The 16094-nt window shown below is 42.0% G+C and overlaps 1 protein-coding gene across 1 annotated transcript; it reads right to left on the bottom strand.

Annotated features, from left to right (window-relative positions):
• Positions 1 to 1296: 1296 nt before the first annotated feature.
• On the bottom strand, positions 1297 to 16041 carry GSTO1 (glutathione S-transferase omega 1). The gene is made up of 6 exons (XM_006166416.3): positions 15907 to 16041; positions 15563 to 15671; positions 9147 to 9369; positions 5145 to 5243; positions 2513 to 2619; positions 1297 to 1523 (listed from the first exon to the last, which is right to left on the bottom strand). The coding sequence occupies exons 1-6, from the start codon at positions 15938 to 15940 to the stop codon at positions 1370 to 1372; spliced, it is 726 nt and encodes a 241-aa protein (XP_006166478.1). The 5' UTR covers positions 15941 to 16041; the 3' UTR covers positions 1297 to 1369.
• Positions 16042 to 16094: the final 53 nt, after the last annotated feature.

Below are 16094 nucleotides of genomic sequence, written 5' to 3'. Positions count from 1 at the left end.
GGAGCCGGCGCGTTGGCGGCGGCGGAGGGTCAGCCACGAGAGGCCGTTTGTGAAGTCAGCCCGCGAGGCGCCCACATCGCCTGCATCACCATGGGGTGGGAACTCACTTTAGATACAGATTTCGCGACCCGCTGCAGACCTACTGAGTCGGAAATGCAGCGGTGAGCCAGAGGTGATGGTTATGCACTCTGAAGCTTAGTCACTGAGGTTTTCCTCACTGGCAAATAAGTACGGAAAACCAGACCGTTGGAGCGGGTTCGCTGCCCCCTAATTCTGATGGTAAGGGCAGTGTGCTGGGGGTGTTCTCGAGACCTTCCTACCAGCATCTTAAGGCCTAATTTAACCTTGGGACCTTAGTCATACCTGTGCAATGCAACATGCTCTTACCTACCTTTTCTTGCAGAGATAATAATGATAAAAATAATGAGGAGCCCAGGAGACTATGGAAACCAGTAGAAGATGGCATTAATGTCTCTCAATGGGGAGACATTACTCTTCCAGCCCTATACACCGACTGATGTGGTTGCCACAGTATTATCTATGAGGGGAACCTACTATGTGTCCAGCATGGGATTTGGCAGGAAGGATTTAAAGGGGTTAGAGATTACAGACTGAGAGACTGAAAAGGTGGCCATCCAGTCACCGAGCTTTAAGCGTCTTTTTTTCAGTGGCAATACGAGGTTGGAGACCAGCAAATGGTGTAATGGTTACCTCACTGGACTCCACATGGCCGATTAAGTTCAAGTCCTGGACCCAGTAACTTAAAACTCATGCCAGGCACCTGTGCGTGGATGTCCAAAATCCCAAGAGGAGGATGGAGGAGGAGGGATTGCAGTATGGCCATTTGGGGGGTGGATGGGGGGAGGCATGATTTCTTGCTTTCTGTCTCTCCAGAGAGTGCATGCACTCTATAGGAAACAATCTCTCTGAAAAGAAGAAAGAAAAGATGGAGTAAAACTAAGTTGATAGAAAAGATGGAGTAAAAGTTGATGATGGAGGGAAAGAAAGAAGACCTGAGAGTTCCTTGACTCAGAAACCAGAAAACAAACTTCAGAGTTGAAAGAGCATCAGGGTATCCAAGTGGAAATGTCCTATGGACATTTAGAAACCTAAATTGAAGTCCAGATCTCACTAGAAATAATTTGGGGTTTTTAGCATAGACTATGTTATAACAGAACCTTCAGTCAGTTGAGCATCTTCAGACAGGAAACGTGTTTACATTTCTGTAGGAGGGCCCGGAGAAGACCCCACAATTAGGCCATGATGTCAAATCAGAGAGAAAGTGAACCAATGAGATGCGAGAGCAATGAAAATCATGTTATATCAGTGAAGGACAGTATCAGCCAGTGTCATTACTGACTGGCCCACTTCAGAGCCCGTAGTCACAGGCCTCAGGGCTATTCTGTAAGTAGAGATCTAGGAAACCATTAAAGGTCTTCGCATCAATGAGGAGGGCCGATACTGTGGGATCTTTTTTCATGGCCGCCATCCAGAGCTTCAGTTTTGGAGTGTGGTCCACGTAACTGTTGAGGATAGAATGAAAAGTGTTAAGATGAACTAAGAAGTCTCCCATATATCATCATCACTCTAGGCTTCATTTTGTTTTCCTCTGGCCTTTTAACATATTTTTTTACATTTAAAAAAAATGCATATACTCATTCCATAATTCCATCTTGTAGAGGACTGTTTTATGGAAGAGAAATCTGAGACTAGAGTCTTGCTCAGTTAGTATGAAAATTTGGCCAAACTAAGAGACATAACTTTATAATAAGAATATGAAAGGCAAATTAAAATGTTACATAGTTACTATTAAATGGCCAGATAGTGACTGAAAATAACTGAATATCTCTAAGAAGTGGGAGCAAGCCAAGATGGTTGCCAAACTCAAAACTTGGAATTCGAAAAATAGTGAAGGAGCAATGGTCATAGAGTTCTGCAGCAGTATCCTTATAAAAATTTACATCCTTATGGGTTTTTAACCAGGAAGTAAAGAGTAAATTTTAAAACATCTTGTGATCAGCAGATGGCATAGCAATTGCATCACTAGACTCCCACATGGCTGACCACAGTTCAGATCCTGGATCCGATGGCTTCAAAAGAATGCCAGGCGTATGGGTGTGTGTACCCAAGATCCCAAGAGGAAAATGGAGAAGGGATTGCTGCGTGGCCATCCCTCCTGAGGGGTGATTTCTCACTTTAACTCTCACTGTGTCTGTCTGTCTCTCTCCAGCAAGTCTGTCTCTCTCCAGCAATTGCATGCCTAAGACAAAAATCTCTAAAAATGAAAAGAAATAAAAACCATTTTACTACATGTCACAGAAATCTGCCACTTCAGAGATGGGGAGGGATCTTAAGTATAGGTATCTGACGTGCCCTGAATAGTCCAAAATTCTCCCGTCTGCTTGTTCTCATTCATACCAATTGTATAAGTATTCTAATTTTCGTTCAGAAAAATACATACACTAGTCCAACTGTCATCCTAAATTATGCACAAAATATTCAAATGTCTTACTCATTTAACTCCAGTACTTCCAGCCGTTCAAACCAGGGCCACATGAGGTAATCAACCATAGAAGGGGAACTGCCCCCAAAGAAGGATGTCTTCTTAGTATTCAGAACCTAAACATTAAGCAGATAAGAATATTTCTTATTTGAGCATCTAGAAAGATTCAGTGTTAGAAATGATGAACATAGGGACCAGCAGTTAGCGTAATGGCTGTGTCGCTGGACTCCCACGTAGTCGACCGCAGTTCGAGTCCCAAACCCGGCGGCTTAAAACTCACGCCGGGCGCGTGTGTGTGCGTGCCCAAGATCCCGAGAGGCGAATGGAGGAGAAGGGATTGCAGCGTGACCATCCCCCCGGGTGATTTCTCACTTTCTGTCTCTATGTCTTTCTCTGTCTGGGGGCCCCCCCTATGTGGAAAACCTCTAAAAAAAAAAAAAAAAAAAAAAAAAAAGAAATGATGAACATAAATTACTCAGAGTAGGTAAGAGCAACAGCTTTTACTCTGATATATCTATATTGGGATTTTGTGTTTGATCAGTTTTAAGCTTTAGAATCTGTTGTCCTGGGATAAATCAAAGCAATCAACAAAATAAAATGAAAAATGGAGAAATATATATCAAACCACAGAGTACACGATCTTTAAAATACAAGGAGTCTTTAAGTAGTTAAGGGAAATGCATATTATTAAAAAAATGCATGGATTTCAAAATACCTGTGCCATAATAAACTTGTACTTTAATGCCATTTTTCTACAAACTTTTCAAAGTACTCTTGTACAAAGGACTGGTACTCAATATAGAAATCTTGGAAACTATTTATTAAAAAATGGCAAATAATCCATTAGAAAAATGAACAAGGCTTGACAGTCACAAAAGAGAATGTCCAAATAGGCAATAATCATTTGAAAAGATGCTCAATGCATAATCATCAGGGAAATGTAAATTAAAACTAATACTGTCCTGGGACCAGCAGATGGCATAATGTCTATGTCACTGAACTTCCATGTAGTCAACTATAGTTCTAGTCCCAGACCCGGCAGCTTAAAACTCATGCCGGGCATGTGTGCTTGTGTGCCCAAAATCCCAAGAGGAGAATGGAGAAGAGATTGCGGTGTGGCCATCTCCCAAGGGGGTTAATGTCTTGCTTTCGTCTCTCTGTTTCTCTGGAGACTGCATGTGCCCTATAGCAAAAATCTCTCTTAAAAAAAAAAAAAGAATACTGTCCTTAATATCAAAACCTAATAACAATACTGTAAGAACAGAAAGTTAAGAGTCAATCTCATTTATGAAATACATATACAAAAATTCTTTAACGAGTCAAGCTGTACTTAGTACATTCTCATGGCTTACTCATGGCTTTTCAAAAATTAGCAAACTTTTTTTTTGCTATAGCGTGCGTGCACTCACCAGGAAGACAGAGACAGAGAGACAGTGAGAAATCACCCCTCCCCCCAGGGAGGATGGCCACGCCACAATCCCTTCTCCATTCTCCCTTTGGGATCTTGGGCATGCAAGTACACGTGCCCGGCGTGAGTTTAAGCCACCGGGTCCAGGACTCAAACCACGGTTGACTACGTGGGAGTCCAGTGACATAGCCATTATGCCAACTGCTGGTCCCACTGGCAGCTTGCTTGCTTACTTTCCCCTCTTTGGTCAAATTCAAATAAATAAATACATAAATAATAGAGTTAAATAGTCATTCTTTTAAAAATTATTAAAAATTAGCAAACTAGTAATAGAAGAAAAACTCCAAGAAATGTTTCTGGAAAAAATCTATAGCAGACTTCATACTTACTGATAAAACATTAGGATGCCTCCCATAAATGATAGCAACCATGTCTTCTATCAGTAAAATACTCAGGCCAAGTACAAATGAAATGTCTTAACGCCAAGAGAAAACTGTCCAAAAAGCCCAAGTAGCACACTCTAAAGAAGGTAAACACTTGGAATTCCCACATATGATTGGTGGCAAACTTTTTGTGGTAGTTTAAGATTTAATTAATGTTACTAATAATAGTAAGTTGAAAAATCACACAGAATGACATCTATGCTCTGATTACAGAGCATAAAAAATAAAATTTTAAAAAATATATGGACAAGGACTACAAACATGAAAAAAATGGAATCAGGTGACTAGAAATGCAGACAAATTTTCCCTTTTTCATTATTTTAGTGTCAGTGCAATAACGTTTTATAAGCAAGTCTATAAAATATTTTTACATGTTTTGGTTTATATCTTAAGCAAAATAACTAAAAATTTTTATTTGACTTTTTATTGAGGTGGGAGAGTTTTTCGCTATAGGGTACGTGCGCTTGCTGGAGAGACAGAGACAAAAAGTAAGAAATCACTCCCCAGGAGGGATGGCCACGCCACAGTCCCTTCTCCATTCTCCTCTCGGGATCTTGAGCACACACACACACACACACACACACACCTGGCATGAGTTTTAAGCCACCAGGTCTGGGATTTACCACGGTCAACCATGCGGGAGTCCAGTAATGTAGTAATACCTGATATTACTTCTAATTGTCATAAAGCAATTTAAGATATGGGAGTATGAAGCAAAGAGTAGAAGGAAAAAGAGTAAAGATGGTATATCGTTTACTCTGCTAAAAAGTGATAAAAACCCATTGATTACCTCCTCCAGCTTGCTGAATTCTTTACAAAATTCTTCTTTTAGATCAGAGCAATCTTTCTTATTTTGCCTTCTTATAAAGCTTGTTAGCAAAGATGGCACCTAGATAGAGAATAATTTCAGTTTATTGGTTTGAAGGTAACTCCTCAGTCCTCTCATATAAAAACAAGATAGAACCTCCACAGTCCTCAGGTCAGGGAGTTCTAGTAACTTCAAGGATGTACTACGTCCCTGTGTTCACAGAGGTCATGGGCTGATCTTAGAAATAATGTTGTGGCCTAAGATGCTGTTGATCAAGCTTCTGGAAGCTGTAAGTAGTATAACTCACTTTAGTGCATTTGAACCAAAAAATTTTTTGTTTGTTTTTAGTGTTCATTTATATTTTTTCTTTTTTTCATAAGACAGACAGAGTAGGAGGAAGAGAGATGGGGAGACAGGGACCTTTGACAGGGTCTTGTCACACAACAATCCTCTCGCAGCTTTCTAGCCAGTTAGGATCATGGGTGTACCCATGACCCTGCCTATTGTGTTCAGTTTGATCCAGGATCCAAACCCAGAGCTTTCCCATATAGCCCCAGCATTGCACAAGAGTTCCCTGCTACCTGCACCACTGTAGCTAGGCCCAAAAGATTCCTTAAAAGAACACTAAGTGGCACACAGAATTGCTGGGAGGCTGAACAAATAGATCTGGAACTAAGAACATTCAGAAATCACGCTGAGAATTGGCCTGATGGAAAGTGCCCAGTTCTATCAATGTCAGCTGATCGCTAAATGCTAGTGTGTGCTGCTGCCAGAAAATACACTCAGAGGCGAGTACAGATGCCACTAGGCACCAATGCTACTTCTTTCTTTCTTTTTCTTCTTTTTAAAAAATAATTCTAATATCTATCTATTTATTTCATTCCTTTTTTTTTTTTAATTTTACCAGGGAGAGAGACAGAAAGAAAGGGAAAGTGAGAAAGCAGCTGCCATGTCCAGGACTCGAACTGTGGTCAGCCATGTGGTAATCCAGTGCCTTTAGCTCTCATGCCACTTGCTGGCCCCACCAATGCTATTTCTACTGTGAAACTAAATCTTGCAACCACTACCGTTCCTGGAAGCTGGAAGCTCTGCCACAACTCACCAACAGAACCCATGGCTCCCATTGCTCACTTCTGAACTGAACTACCTTGTGTATATCTGATGGAGTCTTGGTCACAGGCCTTGGCTCAAGTTGCAGACGGTGATGGGAATTAGAACATTTCTAATTTCTACCTTGAGGACACTGGAAAACTGCAAAAGGAACAAACTACCTGAGGACTTGACAGGTATAGTGTCAGATGCTTTAATACTTGTAGCGAAAGTGTTTGTGTGTTTTAATACTTCTGTCTTTGGACTCATCGCATTGCAAGAGACAGAAGTCCACTCATCCAGGTTTGAGGAAACACATATTTATAAAACACAGAAGAGTCATGAATGTCCAAACAACTTGCTCTATAGGAACTGAGAGTTTGAAGGCAACCCTGAGGTCCACGTTTCTATTTGGGCCTGCCTAGCCTTTCATCTCTGCTTTTCCTTAAAAATCTGCTCTATATTGTTTTACATATATCAGTTCCCTTTCCGATGCTTTTCATTTTTGCTTTCTCAGAAATTTATTTTTTATATGGCTTTGCTTTTTCAAGTCTCCAGTTACACACACACACACACACACGGCTTCAAGGTTTAACACCTTTACTGTCTTCGTCTGCATCTCATTTCTAAGTTCCCAAGAAAAAAATGATAGGTCCGTGAGCCAGCCAGGTGGCATAGTGGTTAAAGTGGCTGGACCCCACATTACTGACTACCTGGTTTGAGTCTCAGACCCAGTGGCTTGGAAAATATGTCAGGCATGTGTGCATGCACGTCCAAAATCCAAATAGGAGAATGGAGAAGAGACTGAGGCGTGATTATCTCCCCTGGGAAGTGATTTCTCAGTTTCCCTCTCTCTGGTGAGTGCACATGCCCCATAGCCAAAACAAAAACAAAAGTAAAAATAAAAAAATGATTGGCCCAAGTGTGGCAGGGAAGGGGTTGAGATCTATCTCTGGTATGGTAAGCTGTGGCCAGGAAGGCAGGATCATGTGTTACATAGGCTACCTCTTTCCTGAAAGTGAGTAGGAAAATACTGGTAGGCACTCCAGCTTTACTTTCCAAGCTGATTTTTCTTTCTAGACAGTACAATAAATCTCTGTTACTGATTTTTAAACTCTCCAACGTTTCTTATAAATGCCATATTCCCTATCAACTCTGACGGTAGTCACTTCCACTATTCTTTCACCTTCGTCCTGTCAAGCCAAATGACTCCTTCCTTTCCCATCCCTTTACAGTATCTCCTAAATATGTTCTAGGGATCAGCAGGTGGCCTAGTGGTTAAGGTATCAGACTCCTATGTAGCCAACCACAGTTTAAGTCCCAGACCAGACAACTTGAGACTCAACGCTTGCCATGTGAGCCCAAAACCCCAAGAGGAGAATGAAGAAGTGATCGTGGCATGGCTATCAGTCCATGGGGTGATTTCTTGCCTCCCGTCTCTCTGCCTCTCTGTGTGTCTCTTGCAAGTGTACACACCCTACTGCAAAAACTCTTAAAAAAAGAAAAAGACAACAAAGCCCCCAATATGTTCTCTATATAAATTTCACATCTTCTAGGTATTTTTTTAAACCATTTCTTTCTCTAGAGACCAGATATTCTTGTATCGCTGACTATACTACTAAAATGTTAAAGCTGTCAGAATCAAACTTGAGTCATTTGTGTCAATCCTGACTGAACTGAACTGGGAAAGGTCATGGAAGGGGTATTTTCTCACACTAATGTGCCTGGTAACAAGAACTGTTATTTAATGGACTCTACCAAAACTACAATCTTGCATAAAGCCCACTGCAACCTGACATAAGGACTAGTTCTGCAATGACATCTGCCCAGAGACTGCCTATCTAACCTTTGACTTACACCACCTGTGTTAATAATCCTGGTAGCCAAGGATAATTGTCCCAAAACAACTGGTATAATCCCCCCTCTCCCTCAATCTCAAGGACCTCACAGCCTCAGTGTAATACACAGGCCAGATGGGAGATACACATGTGCTGAGTCCCTGACAGTGAAAAGTTAGCACACACAGTATGCTCCAGTCAGGACGAGCTTTTAGGAGGCAGCAGCATTCAAGTAGATGCACAAAACATTTGACTGCGAGAGGACTTGGCTGCAGTGGCGTAGCAGCTGCCGTGACATGCTGGAAGCCATGTGGAGGATGGGTTCATTTCCCAGTTTTGAGAGATTTTCACTGTAGGGCGCGTGCGCTCGCCAGACAGACAGAGACATAGAGACAGAAAGCGAGAAATCACCCCCCAGGGGGGATGGTCACGCCGCAATCCCTTTTCCTCCATTCTCCTCTCGGGATCTTGGGCACGCACGCACACGCGCCCGGCGTGAGTTTTAAGCCACCGGGTCCGGGACACGAACCGCGGTCGACTACGTGGGAGTCCAGCGACATAGCCATTACGCTAACTGCTGGTTCCCCATTTCCCAGTTTGACCTGTACACGCCGGGTACACACACAGATGCCTGTGCTTTCTGGCCTTCTGGGAAGACTAGGAGAGGATCATGGTGTCAGCCCATTGATTTATTTCTCTCTCTCTCTCTCAGTCTGTCAATAAATTGATTTAAAAAAAAAATTGGGTGATAACCAAACGAAGTGAGAAGAGGGAAGAATCTTCCAGCTAGAGTTGAAAGAGAAGGCAATGAGTTTGGGAAAACTACAAAAGTTTAGTATGGCTGGAATACAAAATATCAAGAAAAGAGGAAAAGGGGTTAACTTTGGAGAGGTCAACAGGAACTGGATCACAAGAAGACCTGTAAGACATATCAACTGTTAAGGGCATATTCCTGTTTTGTTTTCGTTTCTCAAATCACTAAACCATAAAACACATCACTGATTTAACTTCTAAAAAAAGGGACAGGGTTCAAATAGTTGAAATTTCTTACAAATACCTTAGAGAATAACTCAAAGATCATCTTTTGGCGAGCTTTCTCGTAAGGGTCATCTGGCAATAGCTTCCTGCCTGGATATGCTTCATCCAGGTACTCACAAGTAATGGCAGATTCATAGACCAGTTGACCCTGACTGTTTTCCAGAACTGGCACCAGACCAAAGGGATTCTTTTTAAAGAACCACTCAGGTTTATTTTTCAGGTTGATGTTGATGACTTCATGCCTGAAAGACACATATAAGAGTATAAAGACAATGAAACTTTTTGTACTTTTGAATCTCCTGCAATTCACTTAGCTGATCAGATCCCAAAGTAAGAGTTAATTCTGTCTTGTTCCTCTATTCCAATCTTAGATTTCATGAATTTGACTATTCATGAATAGTCAAATTGATTCCACCTTTCAGTGGAATCAAGCAACATTTCTATTTTTATGTCTGACTTATTTCACTTAGCATAATGTCCTCAAGGTCCATCCATGTTGTGTCACATTGCAAAATTCCTTTCTTTTTAAATCCATAATATTCCATTATTATTATATATTATATCCATTATACAATGTATGTATATACATTTTCTTTCTTCAGTTGTTGATGGATGCTGACATTATTCTAATGTGAATAGTACTAAAATGAACAGAGCGCTAATATCTCTTTGAGATCCTGATGTCAATTCTTTTGGCTACACCAGGAATCTTCACGAAGTTCATTGTGAAACACATGAGAAAAAAACTATACCTAGATTTCTTTTTTTTTTCACCAAAATAATCTTGTACTATATAATTCCATTTCCCATGAGCTTTTTTTTTTTTTTTTTTTTTTGAGGTTTTTGCTATAGGGCACATGCACTTGCCAGAAAGACAGAGAGAGACAGAGAGACAGAAAGTGAGAAATCACATCCCCCAGGGGAGATGGCCACATTGCAATCCCTTCTCCTCCATTCTCCTCTCAGGATCTTGGGCACGCACACACATGCACCTGGTGTGAGTTTTAAGCTACCGGGTCTGGGACTTGAACCATGGTCGATTACATGGGAGTCCAGCGATATATCCATTACGCCAACTGCTGGTCCCTCCCATGAGATTTTTAAAGTCCTCTTACATATCCAAAAGCAGGATTTCTGAATCATATGGTAGTTCTATTTTTCTTCCTTTTTTTTTTTTTTGAGGAATGTCCATGTTTTTCAAAGCAGCTGCATTATTTTTCATTCTCATTGACAGTATGCAAGGATTTCAGTTTCTATATATGCTTGCTAACATGTCTTATTACAGTCCTCCTGAAGTATTTGAGGCAATTACCTCATTGTGATTTTGATTTGCACTTCCCTCATGATTAATGACAAAAAGTATTTTTTATATACCTGTTGGCCAGTTGTCCATCTTCTTTGGAGAAACTTCTATGCAACTCCTTAGCCTCCTTTTTAATCAGGTGATTAATTTTTTTGTCATTTAATTTCTTTTATATTTTGAGAATTAACTCCTTATCAGAGAAATGGTTTGCAAATATTTTCTCCCCTTCCACAGCTTGTCTTAATCATTCTGTTAATATTTCTTTTGCTGTTGCAGAAGCTTTTTAGTTTGATGTAGTTCCACTTGTTTGTATTTCCCCCCAGGGTTTATTTTGTTTCATTTTGTACTTTTAGTGTCATACACATGGAATCATTGCCAAGACCAATATCATGAAGCTTTTCCCTGCATATTAGCCTTTTTTACATTCATTGAATTTACTAAATGTGTTGCCACCTTTGCACTTGCTGTTCCTGTTCCTCCTTTTCTGCTTGTTTTCTCGTAGGTCTTCCCAGATCAAACACCAATGCTCAGAGAACCCTCCACAACCACCATTCTGAAGTTGCTGAGCAATCTGTCTCTATGATGTGATCGTCTTGTTTTACTTTCATCACTGAATTGATATGTATCTGAAATTACTTTGCTCACTTACTTTCCTGTTTAAGTTAACTCCTTAGAATGTAAGCTCTATAAAGTAGGGATCTTGTGTGTCTTGTTCATAGTAATAAACATAAATGAGCTAATTTTAAATAGATAAATGCTGGGACCAGGAGATGGCGTAATGGTTACGTCACTGGACTCCCATGTAATCGACTACGGTTCAAGTCCCGGACCTGGTGGCTTAAACTCACATCAGGTGCGTGTGCATGCGTGTGTGCCCAAATCCCAAGAGGAGAATGGAGGAGAAGGGATTGTGGTTTGGCCATCCCCCCAGGAGGTGATTTCTCACTTTCTGTCTCTCAGTCTGGTCTCTGTCTTTCTGGCGAGTGCACGTGCCCTATAGCAAAAAAAAAAAAAAGAGATAAATGCTAAGAAGAAAATAAAAATAGTTTCAGAGGGCCCAGCAGATGGCGTAGTAGTTACATCACTGGACTCCCCCATAGTCAATCAACCGCAGTTCAGGTCCCCCAGAACCAGTGACTTGAAATTCATGCCTGGCACAAGTGTGTGCGTGCCCAGAACACCAAGAGGAGAATGGAGAAAGGATTGCAGTGTGTTTACCCCCCCTAGGGAGTGATTTCTTGCTTTCTGTGTCTCTTCAGTGAGCACACATGCCCAATAGCCAAAGTCTCTCTTTGAAAAAAATAGTTACAGAGAGAGACTCAGTAAATATTTATTGGTGAATGAATAAATAGGTGGAAATGCTTTAAAACTCAATAAGAAACTCCATTTTTGGCTAAGAGTTACCTTAATTGTAAATTATATGAGGTAACTAAGTGAATTTTGTTCACTACTCACCATATGAGAATCTACATGATATAATTCAATTCGTTTTGCTAATTTGAATAAAAAGTTACTTGCTTTTTACAAAGATATTAAGGAGTCCTAAAAATCCACCCACGAAATAAACTCAAATTAAATCTCCATATGTCGATATGTTTTTAAAAATGTTACATAGGTAAATCATACAAAGTAAACCAAAAGAAAAAAAAAAGGTGAAGTTCAGGCTATATTCAAACTGTAATTGGATCTATCTTGAGATTGCCTGAGAGATTGTAGATAAAATAAGAAACAAAAGGTCTTGTAATTTTAAAGTCAGGTCCATATAATTGTTAAAGTTGTATAATTGTTCGATAGAACAAATTTACCTTTTGCTGTTGCCTATTTCCTCATCAACAGCAGTAGCTAGAATAACATTTAGTTTGTGGATTTAAATATGTAATTTTCTATGGAAACAAAGGAATAGCCAGCTTGACCACAAGCCTATGTGTGTTGTATTAAATGGTTTATAAGCTCACAGAATATTGGACACTCAGAGATTAGCCATTAAGAGAAAAACAAGCCCCCTGTGAAAGAATGATCCATTTTTGACAATTTATACTAGGAAAACAAAAGGTAGATCCTGGGTTTTTGTGATAAAGAAGTCCATCAGAACACAAACACATTTTGGTAACCTGCCATTATAAGCCAGTAAGTCAACACACCTACCACAACAAGTTGGAAGATATACCTTGTAGAGCAAGCCATGCCTTTGTTAGGTTATGTCATGTGATAAAACTTTGCCAATAAGTCTCCTGAATTTCAAACTTAAATTGACCCATGAATGTATTAGACCTCTGTTGTTCAACTGGAGCCATTACATACAATTCCCTTCCACAATTATGGTAATATAACCTCAATTTTCCTTTGGAAAATGGTACCGGTAAGGCCAGGTTGTTTTTAACCTAGAGTTCTTAGGGGGTTGGGCACATGTAGGGTTTCCCTGTTCTCCCCACATTTTTTCTTATCCTGACCAAGAAGCACAAAGAACCTTGACCACTCTGTGATATAGTCAGCTGCATTTCTCCTGCAGTCTTGAGCCCTCACCAGGCCTGCAACGTTTCAGAGCACTGATAAAGATGTTTAGGACCAGCAGGTGGCGTGACGGTTAAGGAGCTGGACTCCCAATGGCTGACTGCACTTCAAGTCCCAGACCTGGCAGCTTGCTTTCTCACTGTCCCTCTTTCTCTGTCTCTCTCTCTGGTGGGCACACATGTCCTATGCCAAATTAACAATAAGTAAAATAAATTTTTTTTAAAAAAAGATGTTTAGTTTGTTATGCTGAATTCCGAAAGAAACTGCCCTAGCAGTCCCAAAATTCGTAAATTCAATACTCTAATCTGCCTAGTTACAACACACCTGGGTAGAACACCTTTCTCTTGCTGACTCTCTGGAGGATACTCTGCAGTCCATCTGTAAACTCCCCTAAGTGCTTTGTACTGATCCCTTCCACTCCACCCCAGTGTTTAGTGCTCTTTTCTGTGGAATCTCAATTGCCCCATCTCAAGAGGTTGGGGACACTCCCTTATGGGAGCTCCCCAGCCCCACTTTTGGAGTGACACCAGCAAGAACTATCAGAAAGAGCACAGAACCCAGGACTTGATGTCCCTGAATCTAGCTTTATCTTCTTGCTCCTGAACTTTTCAGTTTTACCTGAGTGTGAAAAGCGTGTCTGTCTGTCTGTCTCTCTCTCTCTCTTTTTTTTTTCTTTTTTTAAGATTTTATGAGGTGTGTGCGCTCGCCAGAGAGATACAGAAAGTGAGAAATATGGGAATGGCCACACTGCAATCCCTTCTCCTCCATTCTCCTCTTGAGATTTTGGGCATGTATACACATGTATACATTATTTTTTTTCAAGTGGAGGTGGGAGTGGGGAGTTAGTGTCCAGCAGGATTCAAACCACACAAGTGGCTATGTGGAACCCAGCCCCTTAATCTCTATGCCACCTATTGGCCCAAAAGTATCTTTGTTTTCAATCCAATTTGAATTAGATTTCTCTTACCTATAATAAAATAATTCTTACCATTAATGATACAGCAAACATTACAATGTTTTGGATAAGATAGTGTTTTTGACAAATGAGGGAACCAGCAGTTAGCATAATGGCTATGTCGCTGGACTCCCACGTAGTCCACTGCGGTTCGCGTCCCGGACCCGGTGGCTTAAAACTCACGCCGGGCGCGTGTGCATGCGTGCCCAAGATCCCGAGAGGAGAATGGAGGAAAAGGGATTGCGGCGTGACCATCCCCCCTGGGGGGTGATTTCTCGCTTTCTGTCTCTCTGTCTCTCTCTGTCTGTCTGGCGAGCGCACGCGCCCTACAGCGAAAAAACCTCTAAAAGAAAAAAAAAGAAATGTTACTAACATAGCAAGTACTTTGCTATGTGTTCAGACTCATAATTTTATCCAAATAAAATGCAAATTTTAGTGAACTGATGGTTAATCAAAAAGACCGCTTTTTTATAATACATCTTACATTTCTTTTAGGCTATTACACACACACACACACACACACACACACACACTGCTTAATTAGTTCTTCCCTAGAAGATTAAAATTAGTTTACAAACCCTAATGGAAGCACACAAATGTAACTCCTTAAGACTGAGGGCTATGGGGCCCACTGGTGATCTGCGGGTTAAGGCAGCTGGATGCTGCTATATGGCCAGTTGTGCAATTCGGTCCTGGACTTGGTCACTTGAAAAATGCACCAGGTGCATTTGCATGAGTCTTCCAAATTCTGAGAGGATAATGGAGAAGGGATTGAGAGAGATGGCTCTTCTTTCTTGGGATGGGGTGGGGAATGCTTCCTCCCTCTGTCTGTCTGTCTGTCTGTCTGTCTCTCTCCAGTGAGTGCTCATGCCCTGTAGCAAATTTTAAAATAATATTAAAGTATATTGAGAAATGGCCACCACTTAAAAAAAAATGGCGACTATGTTTTAAACTTCCACAGAGCCTCCTACACTACCAGTATCTAAAATCATATTCAACACATTCCAAAGGTCATTGGAAGGAAGGTGGTTGGCATAAGAGAAAAGCCAAACAGCTTGCATGTTTTCTGCAAAAACCCAATAGATCATTCACTACACTAGTTTAAATAATGAAGCTTCTCAAAAGATTGAATTTTTAGACATGGACACTTCTTTTCTTTGACTAAACCAACATCCCAATCTATAGTCATATGTTTAGTAAACTTAGCACTCTGCTGGGGGGTGGTGGTGGTCAAAGTCTGAATTCTGTCCTGGGGTAGGTTCCTCGTGGTGGGGGGGGAGCCATATACTCAGAATAACAGAGAACAGTATAAAATATGCGGAAAAAGCATGGAGAAAAGCGAAAAGCACTGGACCAGAAATCCAGGACCTTGCCAGAGCTAAAACAGCTGCTGCCAGGGAGCACCAGCTTAGTGATCTTGAGCAAATCACCAACTCAACTGGAGTCTCAGCTTTTCCAATTCATAAAATGGCTGGTTAATTTCAATGAGGAGTCCTAGCCGAGTGGAGTCCATAGCATTTCCTCACTTCTCACCATTCCCCAAAAGGATGGTAACAGTTCATTTTGAAGTCAAAAAAGCTCCAGGGCCCTATCGAAGATCCTGAACCCCGCCGCCACAGCAGCGGGCTCCAGCCCCTCCCGGAGCGCCCCGCGCCTAAGTCCTCACCGGATTCTCTTGGCCTCCAAGACCAGACGCGTCCTCTCAGCAAATGGACAGAACCTCATGCTGTAGACGCGGATCACGCCTTCTGGGACCGGCCCTGGGGGCTCGCTTCCTGCGGGGAGAAGCAGACGCAGTTACACCCCCAGAACGGTCTGGATCCCAGCCTCCCACCGCCCCTGGGTCCCAATGCGGAGAGGACCGATGCGCGGTGGCCCGGATCCCGGCCCCGATCCCTTCCCAGCCGGCCGGGGCCCTTCGGGGCGGCCCGGCTTCCAGGGCGGCTTCGCTCCGACACGCGACCGGGGGTCGCCGAGATCACCCCTTCCCTCGAGGTGGGCAGGCCTCACCCTTCGCCAGACTCCTGGCAGATCCCCCCGACATCGCGGCGCAGCACCGGCCAAGCTCCCCGCGCGGTCGCCTTGGGCTTTGCAAGTGATTCAGGAAGTAGTCGCCCCTCCCTTCCTTCTCGGTCAAAAGTGCCAGCCCGGGGCGGCGGTCGGCTCTGCCGGGACTGAGTGCCCAGGCCCGGGAGCTG

Source organism: Tupaia chinensis, unplaced genomic scaffold, assembly GCF_000334495.1.
Source record: "Tupaia chinensis unplaced genomic scaffold, TupChi_1.0 Scaffold144255_1, whole genome shotgun sequence".
In the NCBI taxonomy this organism is placed as follows: Eukaryota; Metazoa; Chordata; class Mammalia; order Scandentia; family Tupaiidae; genus Tupaia; species Tupaia belangeri.
Note: the sequence above shows the minus strand (reverse complement) of the source record. Positions and strands in the feature narration are given on the sequence as shown.

Bases quoted from the DNA above. Each gene is read 5' to 3' on its own strand.
- GSTO1 (XM_006166416.3), bottom strand. From the start codon at position 15,940: ATGTCGGGGGGATCTGCCAGGAGTCTGGCGAAGG. The intron at 5,244-9,146 runs GTATTTGTAAGA...TTCTCTATCTAG, and splicing joins TCTTTGAGTTATTCTCTAAG to GTGCCATCTTTGCTAACAAG. The intron at 1,524-2,512 runs GTAAGACATTTG...TATCCTCAACAG, and splicing joins GAAGTACTGGAGTTAAATGA to TTACGTGGACCACACTCCAA.